This window comes from Triplophysa rosa, linkage group LG2, assembly GCF_024868665.1.
Source record: "Triplophysa rosa linkage group LG2, Trosa_1v2, whole genome shotgun sequence".
In the NCBI taxonomy this organism is placed as follows: Eukaryota; Metazoa; Chordata; class Actinopteri; order Cypriniformes; family Nemacheilidae; genus Triplophysa; species Triplophysa rosa.
Genome location: NC_079891.1, coordinates 5836447 through 5859822, shown reverse-complemented (window position 1 = coordinate 5859822; position 23376 = coordinate 5836447). Strand labels below are relative to the sequence as shown.

The window sequence follows — 23376 nt, the reverse complement described above, 5'->3', positions numbered from 1 at the left end:
GTTATACTTAACAAAGAATTGTATATAGGTCCGCAACAGTATGAGGGTGAATAAATGATGACAGAATTTTCATTTTTGGGTAAACTATTCCTTTAAATAATGGTTAAGAATAAGTTAAGAAAAACATTCAGTAAGAACAGCAAATATCATACATATTCTCTAGGGAAACAGACACTGAAGTCAAGCCACAAATACTGTTATGTTATGTATAAATACAGTTTGAGCAATAACAATGCCCTCACAGACATTGTCTACAGACTTTTAAGTGATAAAATAAATTACCACTTTAAATTATAAAAAATATTTTTAATCAAAACTTTTAAAATATAGAGAGATAATAAAATAATAAAAAAATAATTAAAATGGAAGATTTTTAAATGCAAGTAAATTATAATACATTTTAGGAGTCTGTAACGTTCACTTTGTTATAGTTGTAGATCAAGTAACGTAATAGCAACACTTGACTGTCAAAATGTCAACTACGTATCCACCCAAGCATTACATTCTCTAATATATACATGTTTTACATGATGTTTTAATATTATATCGTTCCAAATCTATCCGCTGTTTTCATGTGTAGTGGAATGAAGTCTTTTCATTTGTCAGGTCTTTTCCCATAATTCCATCAGAAGCCGACGCTGTGCCGCAGACACTCCGGAAGTGAGCCGTTTATTGACAATATGGCGAGCGGGCCAGTTGAGATGGGGCTGGATATTTTTCGCGTTTGCCATTGAACTCCGAAGTTGATGGTCGAAGCAAAAGCTGCGAGTGTTAAATGGTTATGAATGAAAGGAGACGGGAGATCGCGGGATGTTGTCTCTGAGCTGAACAGTTCACAGCTTCACATTTATCATGTCGTTCTTCAGGCGGAAAGGTAAGGAAGTGCCCTGCTCGATGATGGGATGATCGCTGGACACTGTGGGCTTTTTGGACCGGTGCTGAACTCCTATCCACGCGAATGTGTGATTCAAACGTATTTTATTTTCAGTAATAGTCATCAAATTCCTCTTGTGCATCGCTGTCGCAGCAATTGCAGGTGTGAGAGAGATCGGATATCACCGTGTCAAATGCACATTTTGTTTTATTTTGTAGATAACGGTGCATAGATTTAAATGAAACCCTATTCCTAGGTTTTACAATGAAACTTAGCTGTAATTATTGAAATAAACATGAATTATGTTATGTGAACATTTAGTTAAATATTAAAGTGACACATCTGACAGTCACACGTCTAAGAAAATCCAATGTTGCATCTCAATTTGGGACCAGTTTCAATCAAATGAAACTAGAATTTTCTCTAGGTCTACATAATAAATAAGTAAAAATGGGAAAAACTTTTTTTTGGATAAGTTATTCCAAATTATGATTTCATTAGCATTTAGGAGTTTTTCATTGCATCTTTGATGTGATAAAATGAACAGGTTGTCCATCAATAGTACGGTGAAGTTTAGTTGTAAATTTATAGCATTAATGCTGTCAGTCCATTTATCAATGATGTCTTTATTGAGATAAGCATATAAAAATAGGCCTATATGTGTTGCCTAAACTACATAACATGACCCATCTTTCCCACAATCCTTTGCGGAATAAAGCCCCTGAACATGTAGCCTGTGACCTCAGAGTCTCTAGTAATCTAGTGTGGCTTCCCCCTAGGGGAAGGAAGGATGCCCTCATAGTCCATGTCCCATTTTAAAGGAACCATCTCTTTGTTCTCAGTGACATGGGTGTTGTCTCATGATCCGTTTTCTTCCTCCCTCACGTGTGTTAATGTATATAACATGCGCCTGTGAAGATGAGGGAACAATGTTATATATGCTTAATGTATGGACATTTGGACAATTTTGAGGTTATCAACACTTGAATAAAATAAATAACAATGCGATTTCTCATAGTTTTGTGCCCCATGAGTCTAGTCTGTGTGTAATTGGCGTTTTGGCAGACAAACAGTAGCAAGGCTTCGCCCCATGCATGCAAATCAACCAACAAACACAACATACTGTAGGGAAGGTTCAGAAATAAGCAAATTATTTACTCGGTCTAAATACTCGGATGCTTTGCATTTTCATTTATGAATTTTAAAGAAAGACAGAGAAACTCAGAAAGTAAACGATGCATTCTGAAGTTTCGGTGGTGCTGAATAATCTGCTGCATTGAGATGCTGATAAAAAGTGTTCGTAGTCATTTTTATAGTTTGTAAATTATATTTTCTGTTTTTTCATTCACAGCTAAAGGAAAGGAACCCGAGCGACCAGCAGATCCCAAAGCCAGCAAAGGTGAGCGTGCTATCCTGCTTTACTGTGTGTCTTGCTGTTTATTTACAGGAAATGCAAAGAGTTCCGACCCATAAACATTTTCACGGTGGTCTTGTTTTTTCTAAATTATGTTTGTCACATTTGGGATGCAAGACCTTTTTTGGGTACGCATAAATCGCCTGTGATTTTGAAGGAAAGTAACCAGTCAGAATGTAAAAGGAAAGGTCAATGTGCCTCCAGTGCCTTCAGTTTGTGGATCTTTCTCAGATATGTTCGGGTTTGTTTGCATTTTTTTTTAAAAATACTGAAAAAATCTAAATGAAAATTCTGTCATCATTTACTCACCCTGTTGTCATTTTAAACTTGTGTGATTTTCTTTCTTCTGCATAACACAAAAGAAGATATTTTGAAAAATGTTGGTAACCAAAAACCACCGGTCCGCATTGTCAATGGGGACCAACGGTTTTCTGTTACCAACATTTTCAAAATGTCTTCGTTTGTGTTCTTGCAGAAGAAAGAAAGTCATACAGGTTTGAAACGAGGGCATGTAAATAATGACAGAATTTTCATTTTGAAGGTGAACTATCCCCTTAAACGATTGAATAAATAAACTTGTAATAATGTTTCTTCTCTGTATTCTCCTCTCCAGCCCCATTGTCACCACACTCCCCATCCTTCAGTGGCCGTAATAATCATGCTATATTGGAAGCAGCGGGGCCCAGCCATGTGGCTATCAATGCTATCTCAGCCAACATGGACTCCTTTGCACGTGGCCGTACCGCCATCCTCAAGAAACAGCCCAGCCACATGGAGGCAGCGCACTTTGGAGACCTAGGTATACAAATCATGTACTATTGTACACTGGATAAAATGTCTAGCAATGTTTTAATGATGTTCTGCCTTCATTTGTTTTTGTGTCTTTGTGTCTGACTGTACAGCCTTGACCTAATATGGCTTTAGTGCTAATGAAGTCAGTGCTTTGATAAGTGAGTTTGTGTTTTGTGCTGAGCGTTAAACTCAAATATGCTAACTCAGATGGCTGAATATGACGTGTGTGTGGGCCTTATCACATGAGCCGGGTAATTTTGTGACGGGAGGGAGGTAGCTGGAGAGTTACTTTTTTGCAGCGTGGTGGATTTGTTTGTGCAGTGCTGTAATCTCTTAAGCTTTTTATAGCCGTGTCATTTGTGGAAACCTTCAAAGATAGACTCGTCCACTTCAGCATGACTTTCAATACGTCTGATGCTAAGGTGGACCTTATGTAGCCTGTTTAGAATATGCCTGGGTCATATTTTGCCCCAATTTTCTATTGTTATCTTATTGTCAGCTGTATAGAAAGAGGAGTGTACTTATGCATGTCAGTGCTGTGAGCAATATGGACTTTATATATATTACGTTTTTAACACACATTATTATGGTGCTCAGAGCTCTCAAACTACATTTTAGATCATGCAAGCACATCTGCACACTACAACATGAGATGTTGGGTTAGTTGTGTCATGCACAAGGAAGATGAGTATCTGTATAAGAACATGCTGTTTCAGAACAGGAAACAGGTCTGTTACAAATGTAAACGCAAATATGCATGACATGAAAGTATATTTATTTAAGTCACACATCATTTGTGCTCTCCACTAGTGCATTTGTTTTTTTACATTATGCATCCAATCACCTGTTGTGTTTCTGAATGTCTCTGTGTGATTCTCATTACACACACAGCGGGTATGCATGTCATCAAATGTAAAACGTAAATCAGACGCACGTGCCTGGTCTGAAGTTAACTTTCGGTCTGTGTTTGGTTACAATTTATTTGACATTTAATTTATATTGATATTAATTTATATTGATATTTTATTGTATATTAATTGTATTAGATTAAATCAAAAACAACTCAACAGTTATTGGTTCTTTGCGTAGGTCTACCGGAACACACAATGTTTGTTTGAGTCCACTCCAAGTTTTTATTTCAGATAAGCATTTCTAGATGTATTGTGGGCATTCCAGTCCAGTATCTGTTGAATTTCAACAAAATCAAACCTCAGGAGTGATATGAAGTCATCCAACAGCAATGTGAAAGACTGACAGCATGACAAGACACATGAAAACTGTGATAAAAATCCAGGTTATCCCTTCAAAAATTATTTTGAACTTTTCCTAAATACAAGTACAAATATTACTGTTGAATTGCTTAAAAATTAATATGAACTTGTTTTCTTTGCAATATTAGATATCTGAAAAAATACGGGGGCGGTTTCCCGGACAGGGCTTATGCCTAGTCTTAGACTAACTTAAATGTTAGAGATGCCTTGAACGAAAACAACTTGCACTGACATATCTTAAAATATATCACTGCGATTGTTTTGTCTCAAGATGCACACAGTAATGTTGTTTTGTAAAGTTTGTTTTTTAAAACAACTTAATTATCCTAATTTAACTAAGGCCTAGTCCTGGCTTAAGCTAAACCTTGTCCGGGGAACCACCCCACAGAGCATCTTTTCTGTTATTTTGACCTGTTTCTCCAGTTTACATTTTCTGCACATAAATGCAAATAGAAACAATATTTTTATTTAAAATTTTGCAGAAATATTGTTAGTAGTTCACAGAATGAAACAAAAATAATAATTTTTTCCTAAACACATACACTGCAAGAACTGATGTGTTAAAAAACAACACACATCACTGTGTTAATAGTATAATGACACATGCTGTGTAGATTTCTACACACACAGTGTGCATTTTATTTAAAAAAATACCCCTGGAAAGATTAACACCGTAAATGTGTTATCTCCTGAAGGGAGGGCGTAATTTTAAAACTAAAAATACTTTACATGGTAACACATTAATTGCTTAAAAACACACATTTGTGTGTTAAATTATCTGACACAATTTGTGTGTTAAAATGGCTTGCACACATATTGTGTTAAATTTGACACAACATGTGTTGTCCCTGAACACACTCCCTACATGTGTTGTACACATGTACAATGTAAAAGTACATTTTAAAATCAGAAAAACGGCCTCTTAATGGTCTCTTTTTTTCTGCGGCTCTATTTATTTGGAGGCTGACCTGAGTCTTATGGGAAATTTGAGGTTTTTTACAATAGTGGTTTTTGATTCAGAAGTAGAATATTTAAACTAAAATGATTAGAATTAAAATATAAAATGTCTGTGATCCTGTATGTCTTATTTAGGGAAACTGTCAGCATCCAGGAGCTTTAAAACTTCAAATGTCAACTGAAAAACAACCATTCTTAAGAAGTCCACCCAGAACCCATTGTATGAAAAATGTGTTGTAGAACTGTGAAGTATATGAGATGTGTTTTAGAATTACAAATTCAACAGCTTTATAATAGGCAATGAAAGAACAAATTGTTACAGTAACTCATTACAGTAATGTGATTTACTTTAAGAGCCTACTTTTCACTAAAATAATGTCACGTAAGACAAAAACCTTATTAGTATAAACTACAAAGCAAACTTAATTTTTTTTATGTGTTATTTATTATGTGAATTATGTCTTTTTAAGTTTCGCAGTGTTTTCTCTCTAAATCATTCCATGCCATGGACCTAAAAACTCTGTCGTTGTTTTAAACCATGAATGATTTATTCATTGCTTTATGCATTTATATATAAATTGATTTATTAGACTTTGTCGTTTTATTAGACTTCAGAGTAGTCAAACATATATAGTTGAGCGGGTTTGGTTTTCATGCTTGGTGTAAATGTCATCCACAGCATGATCTTCTCAGCCCTCTGAAAGAATGTCTTTGCTTTGTTTATTGTCCTCTATCGCAACCACAGTTAAAGAAATGGATCATTGAAACGTATGTGCTGACAAACCAGTGTTGCAACATGAATCCTGGGAGAATGCTGCAAGGTGACTTCGATATGGACAATGGTTCTAACGTCAAATCTATGCGACACAAAAGAGTATAGTTTTGTGCATAACAGCTTTTTATGGATCCCGTACCCTCCCATGCGTTTTCATACTGGTTTCTTTCCTTGGCCTTATTGTATGGCATTCAGCTCACTGGCTTAAACAAACTGTCCTGGTGTCCTGTGGTGTTGAAAAGGGAAGGTGTGGCTTTTTGATCTATTCAAGAGGACACGGCTCTATTATAAGACTTTTTTTGTTTATTAATGTGTACCGCTGCTGTATATTACTGTAAGCAGAGAATTGGGTATGATGTGGGTACATGCTAGATTACATATTGAAATGAGGCAGTGAAGGTACAAACATTACAAAATTAAATAATAAAATGTATATAGAAATAGCAGCATTTATTATAGAATTATTCGTCAGCTTTTGAGTAGTTAAAGGCTCTTTCTGTTTCTCAGGTCGCTCTAGTGTCAACTACCTAGTTCAGGAGACACGCTCTCGGCTGTCCAAAACCCTAGACCAGATCTTGCGGGATAATGTGGCCATGCCCTACTTCATACAGCTTATGGAGACCCGCTCGGCTGACCACCTGGTCCGCTTCTGGTTTGAGGCTGAGAGCTTTCGTTCCACCAGCTGGTCCAGGATCAGAGCGCACAGCCTCAACACAGTCAAACAAAGCACCTTAGCTGAGCCTACAACCGCTCCGGGATCACCCGACTCTCCGGACTCCCCCTACGACCCCGGAAGAGCCTTGGCTCTGGACGAGGAGGACAACGAGGACCTTTTCCCCTCCCGGACTTCCTCCAGACCCCACACCCCCAGCCCCCAGGATACTAACCATACTGGGGATCTGATAGGCCACCGGAACTCCATTAGCTCAGAGGGGGTGGCCCGGCCTGGTACCCCCCAGCTCCAGCCTACGTTACGGTCAGAAACACCCACCAGACAGTCCGCCTCCAGGACGGGCACTCCAGTTAAAGGCCAGACTACTGGTGGTCTGCGTGAGCTCTACGACAAACTTATGAAAAGTAAGTACTGATCTAAAGTAAACTACTCTGTGTAATGTCATTGGTTTGTTCTTGCTGATGTTTCTGCACTGTGTCCTTTAACTGATTTTATATGATTGCTTCTTATAAGTTGCCCAATATGTTCACAGAAAGCAAACAAAAACAGTTTAGGCATTTCATATAAAAAAAGATACAATATATGTGTTAGGCGGTATGTCAGGGACTGACAGCTTCCTTATATGGAAAGCATTTTTTACTATTTTTGTCAATCCCAAAAGAAAGGAAGTCGTTCTGGTTTGGAACTTTGGAACAAAGTGAAATGTGATTTCTTTTTATGCTTTTGTTTCATGTCTGCTGCATTTGTGTGTATGAATGTAAGTCAATCGAATAAAAAGTCTAGTGTGACCACATCAAAACGGGTTATGGTTGGTTCACCCAAGAAATTAACATAATTTACTCACTCAAGTTGTTGAACACAAAAGAAGACATTTGGAAGAATGTGGGAATCCAAACTATTTTGGGGCACCATCGACTACCGTTGTAGTTTTTTTCCTACAATGGTAGTCAATAGTGCCCTAGAACTGCTTAGTTACAAACATTCTTCCAGATATCTTTCTTCGTGTTAAAAATTCTGTCAACATTTACTCACTCTCAAGTTGTTCCAAACCTTTATAAATTATTTTGTTCAGAGAATCAGAATCAGAATCAGAATCAGAAGAGCTTTATTGCCAAGTGTGCTTGCACACACAAGGAATTTTCTTTGGTGTTGGAAGCTTCTAGTACAGACATTCAACACAATGACAATACAATATAATACTATTTACAGTCTAAAACATTCTAAATTGTGCATATATAAAATAAAGACTATTTTACAGAAAATGGGGGATAATAACATATAAGAGACATTGTACAGGGTTCAGCTGAACACAAAGGAAGATATTTTGAAGAACAGACCAAACAGTTCTGGGGCATCATTAACTATGATATTAAAAAAACTATAATGGTAGTTAAAGGTGCCCAGAACGGTTTGGTTTCTCACATTCTTTAAAAAATCTTCTTTTGTGTTCAGAACTTTGTTCAGAACAAAGAAATGTATACAAGTTTATAACCAAATTTCTTTGTTCTGCTAAACATAATGAGAGAGTTTTGAAACAAGTTTATAACCAAACTTGACTACCATAGTAGGAAAAATTACTGTTTCAAAACTCTCTCATTATGTTTAGCAGAACAAAGAAATGTATACAGGTTTGGAACAACTTGAGGGTGAGTTAATGATGACAAAATTTTTATTTAAGCTCTATTGACAGTATCTGCAGCGTGCTATTTATGCAATTGTTAATTATTTTAAGGTGGAACTACTTTGTGTGACTGAAGTTCTGTTTAAGTGTTACCACAATAATTTGCAGTCCATGTGTGTTTCCATTGTAAGTGCATTGAACACATATTTCATTTTCTTCATGAGGTACAAGTTGAAATGAAATTATTATGGTTATACATTTACTTTTTATGCCCTAGTCATATAAAACTTTAAATATAAGATATCATATTTTAAGATGGACGTCATATTTGTAAGTATTAATAATTGTTTCAACCAAATTATTCAGGGAAAGCAGACGTACATTTTTACTCCTTTGGTTTGATCAAATGTTGCCAGTTTCTTTTATGACCTTGTGTAGCCTTAAATGTCAAACTAAAATTATGAAAATAATTATGCCAGATGTTTAATTTTATCCCCTTTTTCTACTCTATTTTTAAAAAACAAAGCATTGTCTTGTCTATTTCATCTTCTGTCGCACCACTTAAATGTAAGTTATTTAATGACAGAATGTCACATTATATTACAACACAAGCTTAGGCCATGTTCACACTTGACTTCTTTTTTGACAAGAAAAAGTTGACAATGGTGCTTTTTTAGGGAAAAAAAACGCTGGCATCATTGTGTTTACAAATAGCAGTTGGCAATGACTTCGGAGGCAGCGTTTGTGCACAAAGGCAGCTCAGTTTCATAGGCAGCGTAACAGAAGTCTATTTGAATTATAAACAGAGAGCGTCTTTGCAACAACCAATCACATATTTAAAAACTACAATACTAATTTCTCGCTAGAAATGCAATCAAAAGTTATTGAAATTGAAACTTACATTTACACAAAACTATGCTCCAACAGGCGTTTTGGCTGCCATTGGATTTTTTCTAGCTTGATCCTGCTCGACCAATCACCTTCTCGCATGTTGTTATGGAAACGACTTTGTTTATAATTTAAATAGACCTCCGTTACGATGCCTATGAAGCCTGTCTCTCTGAGCTGCCTTCGTGCACAAACGCTGCCTCTGAACATTGCCGGCTGCTATTTGTAACCACAACGCTGCCAGCTTTTTTTTTTTTTACTAAAAAAGCGCCATTGTCAACTTTTTCTTGTCAAAAAAAGAAGTCAAATGTGAACACAGCCTAAGCCATGTGACAGATGTGTTCCAGGTGTGAGCGCACATTGCTGAGAGAGCAGACCTGTGATCTCAATAAACCTGTGGTCCTAGATTTACTGCTTCATAGGGTTGAACATGCATGTTAACCACTGATTCTGTTTCTATAGTGATAAAAATAGTGAATATATAAATGGCATTACACCATATGCGTGATGTGTATAGCAGCGCAGAGCAGATTATGCATCTTTTATCCTTTTAACTCGAGATATAAACACAGCATTCCTTAACATCTGTAAGAACATTCTGTACTTAACTACAATGGGTTTTTCACAGTTCATGGCTTTTTACCATTACGCGTGCTGAGCAACATATTCCTTTCGTATCAGACAATGACTTCTAATATCTACGCGACATTGGTTTTATTGACCGCACTTGGTAAACGATCCCATTTACATCCTGGCTGTGGACTACAATGAACAGAAGGCTCTGCATTACATATAAAGTCAAGAGCGGAGTATTCATTAGTGGCTCATACGGAGAAGCTCCGGGCTGTAAACGTAGTGAACGGAAAGAGTCAGTTGAGCCGAAAGACATCAAATCAGCTCAGAAAGAGAGTGAAATGCTCTTAGCCTGTGGCTTCAGCGCTCGGAGCTTTCTGTGCTTGACAGGGGAAGCAGCCTTTGTCCACTTCATTGCATTTTATAAGAGCTACTTCGGCTTGATGGATTTTATATAAACTTCAACGTTTAAACAGGCACTGGTGAGATTCCCCATTCAATAGACCCCCATTAAATTTTAAAACCCATCCAATTCTAAACAAAGACCCTTGCGTCTTATGGCTGCAAGGGGTCTAATTTTTGGAAATAAATCACTGTCTATTGTGTAGCAGTTACATAATAGTTAATAATTGTAGGCCTGTCACAGTAGATGATGACTGATAAATTGCCATTTCGTGTCACAAAGTGTTGCATTCGTACTTTACATGGTTGCATATTGTATGTGTGTGTTATTATTATTTCCATTTCTGATGTGTAATTTTTGTGCCACTTTGTTTCTTCTGTTTGAAGGTATAGAGAGAGATGCCGTTAGCATTTTCACTAAGTACATATCTCCAGATGCTGCTAGGCCAATTCCCATAACCGAACAGATACGCAATGACATTGTGGGTAAGAGAATCACATGACTTCTGTATTTTATGACTTCTTTACTGCACCTCACGATGTTTGGACAAGGTGATAACTACATTCCCATGTTTTACACAGTACCAATTGTAATAAGCATTGTGTAATTAAAAAACATATTCTGAATCATTTTTTATGTTTGTATCCTCAAAACTCTTATTGAATGGCTGGAAGTAAAAAATGCATCGATTCAGTACTAAAATGTAACAATTTTGATGTTTTTTTGTGAACTCCTAAACATACAGTAAGTAACTAATGTTTGCTTAATGCTAGATAGGTCTAATCTTTTTTATTTCGGTCAGCGAAAATCTGTGGGGAGGACGGACAGGTGGACCCTAACTGCTTTGTCATCGCACAGTCTGTCGTCTTCTCTATCATAGAACAACAGTGAGTAACTTCGTTCTTAATGCAAATCGTGTTTATTTTTTGCATATTTAAATTTGACAATGCATTAACATGTGTGCGCATATTATGTAAATTGGATTGAATAGTCAAGGACATGGTAGTTAAAGTGATAGTTCACCCAAAAATGAAAATTCTGTTATCATTTACTCACCCTCTTGTCATTTCATACCTGCAAGACTTTCATTCTTCTGCAGAACACAGAAGTACACAAAAAAATTTTTTTTGAAGAATGTCTGTAACTGAACAATGGCGGCACTCATTGGCTTGTTTGGTTTTGTGTCCATACAATAGGGTGAATGGGTACCGCCGTTATTTGGTTACCAACATTTTTTTAAATATCTTCTTTTGTGTTCTGCAAAATAATGAAAGTGAAATGACACGAGGGTGAGTAAATGATGACAGAATTCTCATTTTTGGGTGAACTATCCCTTTAAGCCCTAACATACTGTAAACTGTGACCAATTTATTTGAAAAATAATAGCTCAGAAAGCACCTCAAATATTTGTATGCGGAAGTGTTCCTTAGCCCAGCGTGTCATTTTGCACACAAGTGTTTAATGATCTGTTTCACAGGCACTTTAATGAGTTCTTGCGCAGCCATTATTTCTGTAAATATCAGATTGAGGTTCTGACCAGCGGTTCTGTGTTCCTGGCGGACATCCTGTTCTGTGAATCGGCCCTCTTCTACTTCTCTGAGGTGACTACGTTTACACTATATTTACACAACTATGTTTATATATACATATGTGAATATATTATATTCATGTTTATTAATGTAATGTTAATTAACTGTGATAATGTTGACACATATGTGCAATAAGGTGCTTTTCTTTTTTTTTCTTAACAAAACATTGAAAAGCCACATTTAGTGTTGTCTAATATGGAAGCATATTGGTAGCTATTTTCAATTTGAAATGCAATACGCAAAATGGCAATGCAATATGTAAAATGACAATGCAATTGTGCATTTAAATATACATTTTAAATAACATATGTGCAACATTAAGTGCAAAATGAAAACAAAATTTCAATTATATCAATTAGATTTGTCAGTTCCTACACTTGTTTTAATATGTTATTTAAATGGATATTAAATGGATAATTAAATAAAGGCTCTTGGCCTTCACGCAATGATGCTGTATCGGGGAGGGGGCGTGGCCAGCTCGAAATGCATTTTCAAGTCCACATTGAATTTTGCAACGCCTAACGCACTGTGTAAATGAAAATGCAATCCCAAATGTTCAACCTGTTAATGTTAATGCATTTAGGCAAAATAACATTTGAGTTTTCATTTTGCTACCGTTTTATATATTATCAATCCGGGGAATGCATTTTCATTTTCATTTTGCAACTTAAAGAGCGTTAAAAATATCCATTTAAATAACATATTAAAACTAGTGTAGGAACTGACAAATGTAATTGATATAATTGAAATGTTATTTTCATTTTGCACTTAATGTTGCACATATGTTATTTAAAATGTATATTTAAATACACAATTGCATTGTCATTTTACATACTGCATTGCCATTTTGCGTATTGCATTTCAAATTGAAAATTGCCACCAATATGCTTCCATAGTCTAAGCAATGCTTTTGTCTTTCATTTACTTTCATTTAAAGGGATAGTCCACCCAAAAATTCCGTCATCATTTACTCACTCTCAAGTTGTTCCAAACCTTTTTGGTTGAACACAAAGAAAGATATTTGGGAAAATGTTAGCAACTGAGATTTCTGGGGCACCATTGACTACCACAGTAGATTTTTTTTGGATATTTTTCTTTGTTCTGCACAAAACAAGATATTTTTAAGAATTTAGGGGAAAACAGTTCTGGGGCATGCTATTGTGCTTAATCTAATTCAGTTCAATTCAACATTTTTTCTAGTGCTTAATTTATTTCACTGTTATGCATCATTGCAAAGCAACTTTACAGAAAATACATTGTACAACAAACAGTAGAGCCATAAGAAAAAGAACTGTATAGAAATAAGGTAGATAGAATTATTAGAAAAATTAATACATGTATTGTGAAATGCAAGGCATTAGTGATATTATTCTTCATGTTATTTTATTAAAACCAGTGAATGAAAGCATAAATAGTGTATTACATTTGGATATTACTTTTTATGTAAATTATGTTTTTCCACTTAAATAGTTTTCAAGCTCGGCAGAATGTTTTATCATTCTAGATATAGCCTATTGGAGTTTAAGCTTTAGAGCTGTATTTATGCATTAAGCTGTATAAACCAATAAAATGCTGCGTTTCAAAATTTGCCCATAACCTTCTCCTGAATGACAGCATGTTCCAAAAGTGCAAGTGTGTGTATATAAATTGATTGAATTTTGGTCCTACTAGTGCCAAGCTATTAGAAAGTGGGATTGAAATTTAATTCAAGTGTGTGTGATTGTGTGTGTGTGTGTAAATGTAGTACATGGAGAAGGAAGATGCAATGAATGTGCTGCAGTTCTGGCTGGCTGCGGAAAATTTTCAAGATCAGTTGGCGGCCAAGAATGGCCAGTATGATGGACAGGAGGCCCAGAATGATGCCATGATCCTTTATGACAAGTATGGTTTTTCTCAACATAGTTTTGCCAGATTATTTGATCATTATTGAGTCCTGTATCTCCAAGAAAATGGAGAATGTGACAGATTATGTGGTATATCTAGGTATTTTTCACTCCAAGCCACAAATCCGTTGGGTTTCGGCGACTCTGTAAGGATGGAGATTGAATCCAATATCTGTCGAGAGGGTGGACCTCTCCCAGACTGCTTCAACACTCCTTTAAGACAGGCCTGGACCACTATGGAGAAGGTGGGATAGGTTTGCTTCCACAGTAACATATTTACTGTTCCAAGTTCCAACAACTGGTTTGTGAATGAATTCGCCGTATGTGTGTTCATCTAGTCATTTAGTCTTATATTTAATCAGTGTAACAACTTGCTTTTCTCAACCTCAGGTTTACATGCCAGGATTTCTATCCAGCAACCTTTACTACAAGTATTTAAGCGACCTTATCAACTCCGTGCGGGTGGATGAGTTTGTCGGAGGAAATGCCAACACTCCGAGCCTGGGCTGGACCCCGGAAAGCTACCGCAACTCAAGTGTCACGGAGGGTTCGCAAGGCCAGGTGATTACTCATCCTCCAATGTAATGAGCTCTTCATATTTGCTGAATAAAAACTTTTTTTCATGGTAATGAGACATTTTGTTGACATTTCTTAGTAGTTTGTTCCAGAGGGGGTCGAGACTAACTGTTCATTAAAATGGTAGAGGTTGAAGTGGTTTGTACCCATACAAATTCTGAATGCACTATCCACTATCTTAAAGGGATAGTTCACCCAAAAATGAAAAGTCTGTCAAGAAATACTCTCTATGTGTTCCAAACTGTGTTTCCATTATCTTTGTTTGGTTGAACACAGAGAAAGATATTTGGACGAATGCTTGTAACCAAACAGTTCTTGGACTCCATTGACTACCATAGTAGGAAAAATGACAATGATAGTCAAAAGTGCCCCAGAACTGTTTGCTTTCCTACATTATTCAAAATATCTTCTTTCAACAGAAAAATAACATTTTCTTACTATGGTAGTCAATGGGGTCTAAGATCGGTTTGGTTACAAGCATTCGTCCAAATATCTTTCTCTGTGTTCATCAGAACAAAGAAATTTACTACTCACTCGAAGGTCAGAGTAAATGATAACAGAATTTTTATTTTTGGGTGAACTTTAAGTTTTGTTGTCTTACATTTTTAGCTAAATATTTTACGTAACAAATATAATTTCTTAAATGTAAATTAAAACATTTTTTGTAATAGTTCACTCAAAAATTTAAATTCTGTCATTATTTACTCCCATCATTTACTTGTTTCAAACCTTTATAAACTTCTTTGCTGTGTTGAATACAAAAGAAGATATTTTAAGGGATGTGGAAAACCAAACCGTTTTGGGGAACCATTGACTTAACACAGTAAGTTTTTCCTGCTATGGAAGTCAATAGTGCCCCAGAACTGTGGGGTTACACACGTTTTTCTAAATACCTTTGTGCTCAGCAGAACAACAAAATGTATACAGGTCTTGGGGTTTGAGGGTGAGTAAATGATGACAGAATTTTCATTTTTTGGGTGAACTTTCCCTTTAAGCGATGCAGTGGCATTTATACATTTTAACTATAGGTTTAACTGTAAATAAAGAAATGTGTATATATATATATATATGTATATATATATATCATTAAAACACAATTGGTTTTACTTCTATTTGCAGCAAGGTACTAAAAAAGCGGCGGTCAAGATCCTGAAGAACTTCGATGAGGCGATAACGGTGGACATCGCCAGTCTTGATCCAGAATCTCTCTACCAGAGACCATACGCTGGGTGAGTCTGCGTTTGTATTACACTTCCATCCTATCCACCGTAGGACTATCACAAGCACAGAACTTGGTTCTGGTGGTGTTTCACGAGGATGTAAATCGGTTGCGCTTCCTTTCAGAAGAATGACCTTTGGAAAGGTGAATGAACTGGGTCAGTTCATAAGGGAGGCAGAGCCAGAACCAGATGTGAAGAAGTCCAAGGGTAGGACTAAATTGAAACTCAATAAATGTCATATACTTAGATGTAGCCTGTATGTATGGATGAAGCTATAATGCACATTATTTTTATTACTCTGAAATAAGATTATTATTGCAATGCCATGAAAAATGATTTCTCAGAAACAAACATTTACAAGCAGATTTTCCGCTAAAATATCTTTAAAAATGTTCCTCTGGGTTTGGCTGTAAAGGAGACTTTCTCTCTCACAGACACACTCTCACGTTGTGGGTCGTGTGAATGGGCTCTTTAGTTGTGACTTACGCTGAAGTGCTCCACAGCTTTCTGTTTGAGAGCAGAGAGTGTGTTGCCATGGCAATAAGTAGCAGGTGATGTGGGTGATTGTGGTGAAGAGAGCAGTGGGATGCAGGATTCACGGCTCTGTCCAGCTCAATAAATCTCTTCCTTTGATTTCTTCCTATCAGGTTCCATGTTTTCTCAAGCAATGAAGAAATGGGTGCAAGGCAACTCAGACGAGGTGCATGTTCGTTTTTATTCAAATGTTTTAGTGAACATTTTTAATTGTTAATTGGACACTAACATAATTGATTTGAGCTTCAGTTTTTTTGTATAGTCATATATACAGTAGAGGACATTGTGAAGAGCAGCACTGTTATTTGAATGCTAGGCTCAAGAGGAAATGGCGTGGAAGATCGCAAAGATGATCGTCAATGATGTCATGCAACAAGGACAACATGGTAGTCCTGAAGTGAAGGCAACAAAAGTATTTATCATTCACTGGTCTTTCTTTAGTTCTATAATATAAGTCTATAAGCTCAATGGCATGTGTCGTAATATTTGTGTCATTCTGTGTCAGCTTAACCAGACGTCAGCTGTATGCAAAGTGACCCACATTTGGTTTTTGACAATTAAAAATGGGTTCTATTTTGTTTCTCCTATAAATGTAGATACCAGATATTAACATATCTTCCATATTTATTAGGTTATACATTTTTTTAAGAACCAGAATCTAAAAAGATATTAAGATATCTTTAATATTTCTTAGGTTATATTCGTCTAAACTTGAAAAAAAAACATTTTTAACGGTCATCATCGGCAACAACATAAATAAATGTTATGTTGCCCAAACGCAACTTCCGGTAGACCTCCGCAAAGAATCAATAAGTTAAGTAGGTTTAATTTAATACACTTATTCATATTAATATAATATAAATTAAATATGAAGTAAATTGTGCATAACCAAACACAGACAGGAAGTTAACTTTGGGCCAGGCGTGTGTCTGATGAAACCGCTTATAGTAATCTGCGGAATCGTGGCTCCAAATTTTAGGTGAAATTTGTTATTTTATCTTCTCGATGAAAATCATGAAAACCAGTTACTAAAATTAGGTTGATTTGACAAACAATGACACGTTATACATTAATTGCTTTTTCAAAATCATCAAACTTTTGTTCACGCTGCCATGGCTGATAGGTCAATAGTCTTGGACTTCTAACACCTAGCAGTGTGGATGCGAAATAACACAAAAGCAAAGGTTGTTGTTTGCTATTGTAGCGCTATTCAAAATTAGCGCTAAATTAGTTTGCGACTGAATGGTCTCATCGCGCTGCCCGATTCGCGTCATTCGCAGTCTTTGCTTTTACTCCAGCAAATCGCTTAATTTGCGTTTGGTGTGAACCCAGCATTAGTGTTTTAAACACATTTTTAAAAAGTACTGTTTATGTCTTGAGCTTTAATTTTGCTCATGAAAATTTTACTTGAATATCTTCAGAAGCTGTTAAGAACCTTACGTCTTGTGTTTTCATCAGCTATGACCCTCTCATTCTGTGTGGATCCCACTCGTATCCCCCCCGCTGAGGCCCTCGACCTAGTGGCTGCAGACAGAAAAGGACCTGAAGATCAGCGCTGATTTTAACCACGTTGGCTTATCAGTGAGGACAGACAAAAGCATTCCGTGATTTTGTGCATGTTTGTGTGTGTGTAAGAGTGTGTAAGAGTGTGTAAGAGTGTGAATGTTTGGAATATGCACACTAATAGCCAAAATGCAGTCATATGATCCGCCCCATCATTTCGAAGCACTCTGAAGGACTTGTGTTTATTTTTTGAAGAAGAGCGAACTAGCTGAACCACATACCTAAAGCAGTACACAAACTCCACAGAATGAACTCCGAACCAGTCTTGAAGAATATTGACACAAGCTGAGGAATTTCAAAATGTTCCTGCCAACCAACAGGCAATGCGCAGGAACCCAAAACCGGTGTTAAGTTCATATTATCTTAGTTCTTATGTGGCATCTCTCTTTTATCTTTTCATTCACTCCCTTGTTTTAAAGAACAGCTATGATGTGATTAGGTCTTTTTAGTAGAAAGAAAATGCAAAACAAGAAATGCGAATTTACCCAAGGTGACTATGTACAGTTTTATTTGCAGATTTACTGTAGGACCATCCCGTGCTGCTGGTGATGTTACAGTTGAAACTGGAAACTTTGGCCTGGCAAATGTTCCCCCGATTTCTCCCCTTGAATTCATTCTAGAACCCTCTACCGATTTCTAGATCAGTGCAGACTGTAGAAATACTCCACGGAAACTGAACTGCTAGGGTAATGTTTATCTCCTGTATAAATGTGGATTCCTGGTTTACCACCATATATTAATGTTAGTTATTTTTATGGTGATTGTCTCTTTATGTATTTCTTTTTGTATGATATGTCAAAACTCTGTCGGAGCAGATCTCAATGATGACCGTTACTTTTGAAACGTGTGCTTGTCGAACATGTTCAAGTTGTTGCTTTGGACCTCATTGAGATGTGGGCAAGAAACAGGCAAAAGACTTTTGGTACTATGTACCAGTAATATGTTTTCTGACATATATGTGTACTTAATCTATAATATATTTAATTGTGTTTGATTTAAATACATATATTGTTGAAATGTCTCTGGAGGAAGTCTTTGTCGTTTCTTTTAGATTCGGTCGAACTGTTTTGATAGACACCAATGGGATTATAGTATAGAGCAAAAATGAAAAAAAAAAAGTAAAGGGATAGATCAGCCAAAAATGAATCAATCATCATTTATTCACCCTCAAGTCTTTACAAATCTGTAAGGCTCAGAACACAATGGAAGATATTTAGAAGAATATTGCTAAACAAACGACATTGGCCCCCATTGTCTTTCATTGAATGGACACAAAACCACGGAGACGTTTCTCAAAATACTGTATTTTACAGAAGAAGATTCATATACAGGTCTTTGACATGAGGGTAAATAAATTATGATTTTTTATTTTTAAACAAACTGCACTTATTTTTAATGCGCTGCAGTGCATTGTGCGATGCTAATTTAAGTCACCACTAGAGGGCAGTGTTGACGCTTTACAATTTTTCCATGTTGTTTGGAATACTTCAGATTCCTGATACGAGATAAAGCATCTTTAAGAATAGATGTCGATTATTTCAATTGTTATCTGTTTAAGGCTGTTTAAGTCAAAACTATTTTAAATAAAGTCGCTCATCTCACACTTATCAGAGTCATCAAGGTACATCGACGTTAATAGGCCTATTTAGGCAGTGGACCGGAGAAAATAAATATTGTGTCGACATGATTTTTTAAACCTTAAATTTTTGTTATAAAAAAACTAATATTTTCAGTCAAAAGCTATAATCACCTTCGCAACGGAGCCGACGCCCACATCCCTGTGACAGGCGTAACACGCGCGGCAAGTTTCTGCTCCTGCAGCACGCGAGCTGCGTTTGGACTGGACGTCAGGCACTTCAATGCAAAACAACGAAGCTGATGATGACGATGTTGGCAGAGGAAGGCAGAGAAGATTCGGGTTTTATTTGAAGAGCACCTGCTTGTGACAGCCCAGCTTTCCCTGAGTGCCAGTGCTTTTGGGTGTGACGGATGTCTTTTGTCCTCCACCTGCTTCCTCTCTTCCATTTAAACGAACTGGATATGTTCTGTATGGATTTGCATCTTTCTGGAATTACATTTAACTAAAAAGTTACGCTTAGATATGCTCACGACTTCTGCGCACTAGTTGACTGGTGCAATTGTCTTCTGAACGGATCGGTTACCCATGTCTGAGTTTTGGTGCTCATCTTTGTACCATTTGCGAAGTGTACGTTGCGTTTATTTTCACATCGAGTGAGCGCACTCCAAATGCATGCACTGTTTGACCGCAATTGGAAAGGGCTGGGAATCGATCTGTCTCCGGTCTCGTTGCCCCACGCCGTGAGGATGTTCAGCTGTGTCGGGTGTTTTTGGGTGCTCCTGTCCTCCGCCCTGGTAGCGATCTGCAGTTTCAGTTTTATTTCACCCGCGTGGGTTGTGAAGGACCACCTGAAAAACAAGGACTCCGTGAGTTTCGGGCTGCTCTGGCACTGCTCGGAGTCTCTGGATCATATGTACAAATGCTACACCTTCGGCGGGCTGGGCAAATTTCAAGAAATTCCTTCAAGCTCTTGGCAGGTAGGCTGAACCGGTGCTGAGAAAATACTGTAAAACAACACTGTTATAATATAACAGCCTGTTGTATTTGTTATATGCACTATACAGTTGTTTAGAAATAATCACAACAACTGTTGAAGGAAACAGCCTGAACTGCGTAAGTGCGCGTGCAGCATGAGCTTGCAATGGCTCACGTGCCCGCATGTGAATCAATCACATACCAGCACATATAGGCTGTCCGTAGATTAGATTCGCCTGTGTTATACTGGAATAAAAGACCAAACATTGCTTATACTATTTGAAAACGGGTATATTATTTGACGTACAGTGTGTCTATTCTTATACACAGAACACATCAGTCTTATTTAATTATTTAAAGTAGTCTATAAAAGATGAGTCAACACGCACTTAAGGCATTTAAGGAACTTCTTCAGTTTACGGTTTATTTTTTATTAATTTAACTAACTTAATTTTAGTTAAAAAGATAAACGAATCTGTTTTCAAAAAAGGCCAAGTTTTCCAAGGTTAGTCAGACTCGAAACATGCAGACAATCCTCACATATAGAAGTGATTTGTCCTCGGGATCTGTTTCATGCAACAAGTGTCTATTCAATGTTAATAAACTCGGCTTTAATCAGTATGATCGCACACATCCTATATTACTCTTACAGCACAATAGAGATTTCTATTTGAAACAAAGTATAAAAGTTTCCCCTTTCTGAGGAAAGCTACAAATACGCTTTAGAGAAAAATGTTTCTTGTACATATCAATATGATTACATGGGGAGCAAAAGGAGACTTCTCAGACCTTCTCCTGATAAAAGCCTAGAAATTTCATAGGTCTTATCAATTTAACAAACTGTGCTCACACAAAATTATAATGAGCTCCAGAATGTCCACAAAATGTGTTTTGTAGCTTATAAAGAATAAAATAAAAGATTTCAACAATTGCTTTGTTGAACTTGCTGAGTGCCCTTATTTGGATGAATATACAGACACAACAGAAATGTTGTCTCTCCCTCCCTCTCTGCTCTCTCTCTCTCTCTCTCTCTCTCTCTCTCTCTCTCTCTCTCTCTCTCTCTCTCTCTCTCTCTCTCTCTCTCTTTCTGCAGCACAATCCGCCTTGTGTTTTTGATTTATGTTTGGCTAAAAAATTAGCATTTGAAAGCAGATATTAATAAATTGCATTACTTTGATTTATAGAGGGATTTAAATGGTGGACTGGAAAGATGCTTTGCTCATTCTCAAGGATTTGCCGAAAAAGAAAGGGATGGATTTGAGAAAGACGTTTGGCAGTCATGTGTGCACCGCTTCTGCTAAAAGCCTCAGTACATAACCGAGTGTACAGAACTCAGATTGTTGAGATGCTATGCTGCCTCATCATTTATTTATGAGCTTTGTACCCACTGCCATCTATGTTGTTTTAGAGGTGAAGTCTTTGATAATGTTACTAAGTGAACTGTAAAACCTGACGTTTAAATGTTAAAATACTTTGTCATATCCTAGTTTTATGTGCAACCATAAGTAAGCCATTTTTTAGATTGACTTTCTGAAGAGTGTATGAATGTGCCACTTGCATTGCTTTGTGCAGCCCAATTTCTGAGTTGAGCAATGATGTGAGTTCAGATTTAGGTTGCACTACCTGTTTGTCCAGATATGGGGAGTTTGTGAAATTTTTTCTCACAAGCATAATTTTCAAACAGGCTTCCTGAATACTTTCCCTTCTGTGATTGGTCTGATGATTAATCGCCTGTAGAATAATTGCGATTAGGGCGATTGTCTGTTTTAAGACTTTGACAATTTATTTATTCAATAAGGAAGATATATCCTTTAGAAATGTGAAAATTCTGTAAATAACTAGCCTAATAAACTTAAAATCTGACCATTACAGAAATGAAAAGCACTCAAACTAAAACTGAGACATGGGGATGGTGTTTTCGTGCTGTCTAGATGTAGCAAGTCTGGAATCAGTTTAATAAAACTCATCATCACAGAAAATACAAAGTTAATAGGGCGCTGGTCTAGAGTCGTGGAATCCTCAACCCACATCCAAACATGTTTAATTACATTAATAAATCAATTACAAATTAATAGAAACCATTGTTTATGATATAATGATTATTGATTTTATGTCTGCTTTTACACAAACTTTCTTTCAACACAAAGTAAAGTGTATTTAAAGCACATCTTTAACAACTAAATTATTGTATGCTTTGTTTTTTCTTTATCTTAAGAACTAATATAAGGAGAACACAATTCCTTTAATATCAGTGAGTGTTTTGGGCCCGTCCGTTGTTGTTTGATGAACATTATAAACAGAGATCTTTATTACGCTGCTGCCCCTTTAAGAGTGAGTATATGGATACACTGATTTAATACTGTGACACATGATGCGTATTGTTTCCCATATGTTAACCTTCATGAAACGGACTACTTTTACAAGGATCCTTGCTAATATAGGAATTGTGACGTAATTTTGAGTTCATATGTCCGTTTTAGAGTAAGACAATCGCTCTGACTTTCTGGGCGCGCATGTTTTAGCACGTTTTCTGCATTAGCTTCACACTGCATCGTTGCTGTTTTATACCTTAGCTGGGGAAATTCTTGCATTCTGCAGGCAAAACATAGAAAACACTTTTTCTACCTCCGCTCTGTCGTACCTTCCGCTTCACCGTCAATAGTATAAATGCGTCTCTTACCCACGTATTACAATATAAGTTGGGTCAACGCATCGAATAAAGCTGCACATTTCAAGGCACTTCAGTGATTCTTTAAGGAGAACAGTTTGAAGAGAGTTGCTGAAAAGTTAGTTGGTATCAGTTAAACTGTTTAATATGTTTATTACTATGTGAATAAAACACATCTCACAAGTTCTTTTCTGGAGTTTACTTTCAGTATATTTTCCATTAATCAAACACTGAAACCTGATGTTCTTGTGCATTCCTTCTTTTAAGAAAAAAAACAACCTGTTATGTCTTGCCCTTTGCATTTTGGAGTTTTGTGCACATTTTGTCCCGAGCGATAAGACTGTACAACCACTGCCTGCGTCCCTGCATCTGACCCACTTGTTTTATTGTGCCTCTTTTGTGATTCTCTTTGCCTCCATCATCTCCATGTTTTCAAGCCCCTGTGGGCAGGCTCTCTGCTGATGCTGTCAGACAGCGGTCGTGACTGTGTTCTCACTGTTTTCTTGCTCCTAACAGTGCTGAGAAAGTCATTTAAAAGAATAATTGAC

General features: G+C 36.8%; 2 protein-coding genes across 3 annotated transcripts in view; both read left to right on the top strand.

Annotated features, from left to right (window-relative positions):
- Positions 1-641: 641 nt before the first annotated feature.
- akap10 (A kinase (PRKA) anchor protein 10) lies at positions 642-19135 on the top strand. 2 transcript variants are annotated; one of them, XM_057350898.1, is made up of 15 exons: positions 642-874; positions 2226-2273; positions 2902-3087; positions 6591-7160; positions 10628-10726; positions 11044-11128; positions 11719-11842; positions 13575-13711; positions 13814-13958; positions 14104-14274; positions 15409-15518; positions 15637-15716; positions 16157-16209; positions 16360-16455; positions 17502-19135. In XM_057350898.1, the coding sequence occupies exons 1-15, from the start codon at positions 853-855 to the stop codon at positions 17505-17507; spliced, it is 1932 nt and encodes a 643-aa protein (XP_057206881.1). In that variant the 5' UTR covers positions 642-852; the 3' UTR covers positions 17508-19135. The 2 variants fall into 2 exon arrangements, with proteins under 2 accessions (XP_057206881.1, XP_057206873.1); XM_057350890.1 differs by having other exon boundaries at positions 643-874; positions 15634-15716; positions 17502-19134.
- Positions 19136-19278: 143 nt separating this feature from the next.
- LOC130564663 (LHFPL tetraspan subfamily member 7 protein) overlaps positions 19279-23376 on the top strand; it is a 105427-nt gene continuing 101329 nt past the window's right edge. Inside the window, exon 1 of the mRNA XM_057350956.1 lies at positions 19279-20162. Within this exon, the coding sequence (XP_057206939.1) occupies positions 19854-20162 (309 nt within the window). The 5' untranslated portion in view covers positions 19279-19853. The remainder of the gene's footprint in view (positions 20163-23376) is intronic.

Excerpts from the sequence above, each read along its gene's own strand:
- akap10 (XM_057350890.1), top strand. The coding sequence starts at position 853 with ATGTCGTTCTTCAGGCGGAAAG. Across the intron at positions 3,088-6,590 it reads AGCGCACTTTGGAGACCTAG|GTCGCTCTAGTGTCAACTAC; the intron begins GTATACAAATCA and ends TCTGTTTCTCAG. Across the intron at positions 11,129-11,718 it reads TTCTCTATCATAGAACAACA|GCACTTTAATGAGTTCTTGC; the intron begins GTGAGTAACTTC and ends TCTGTTTCACAG.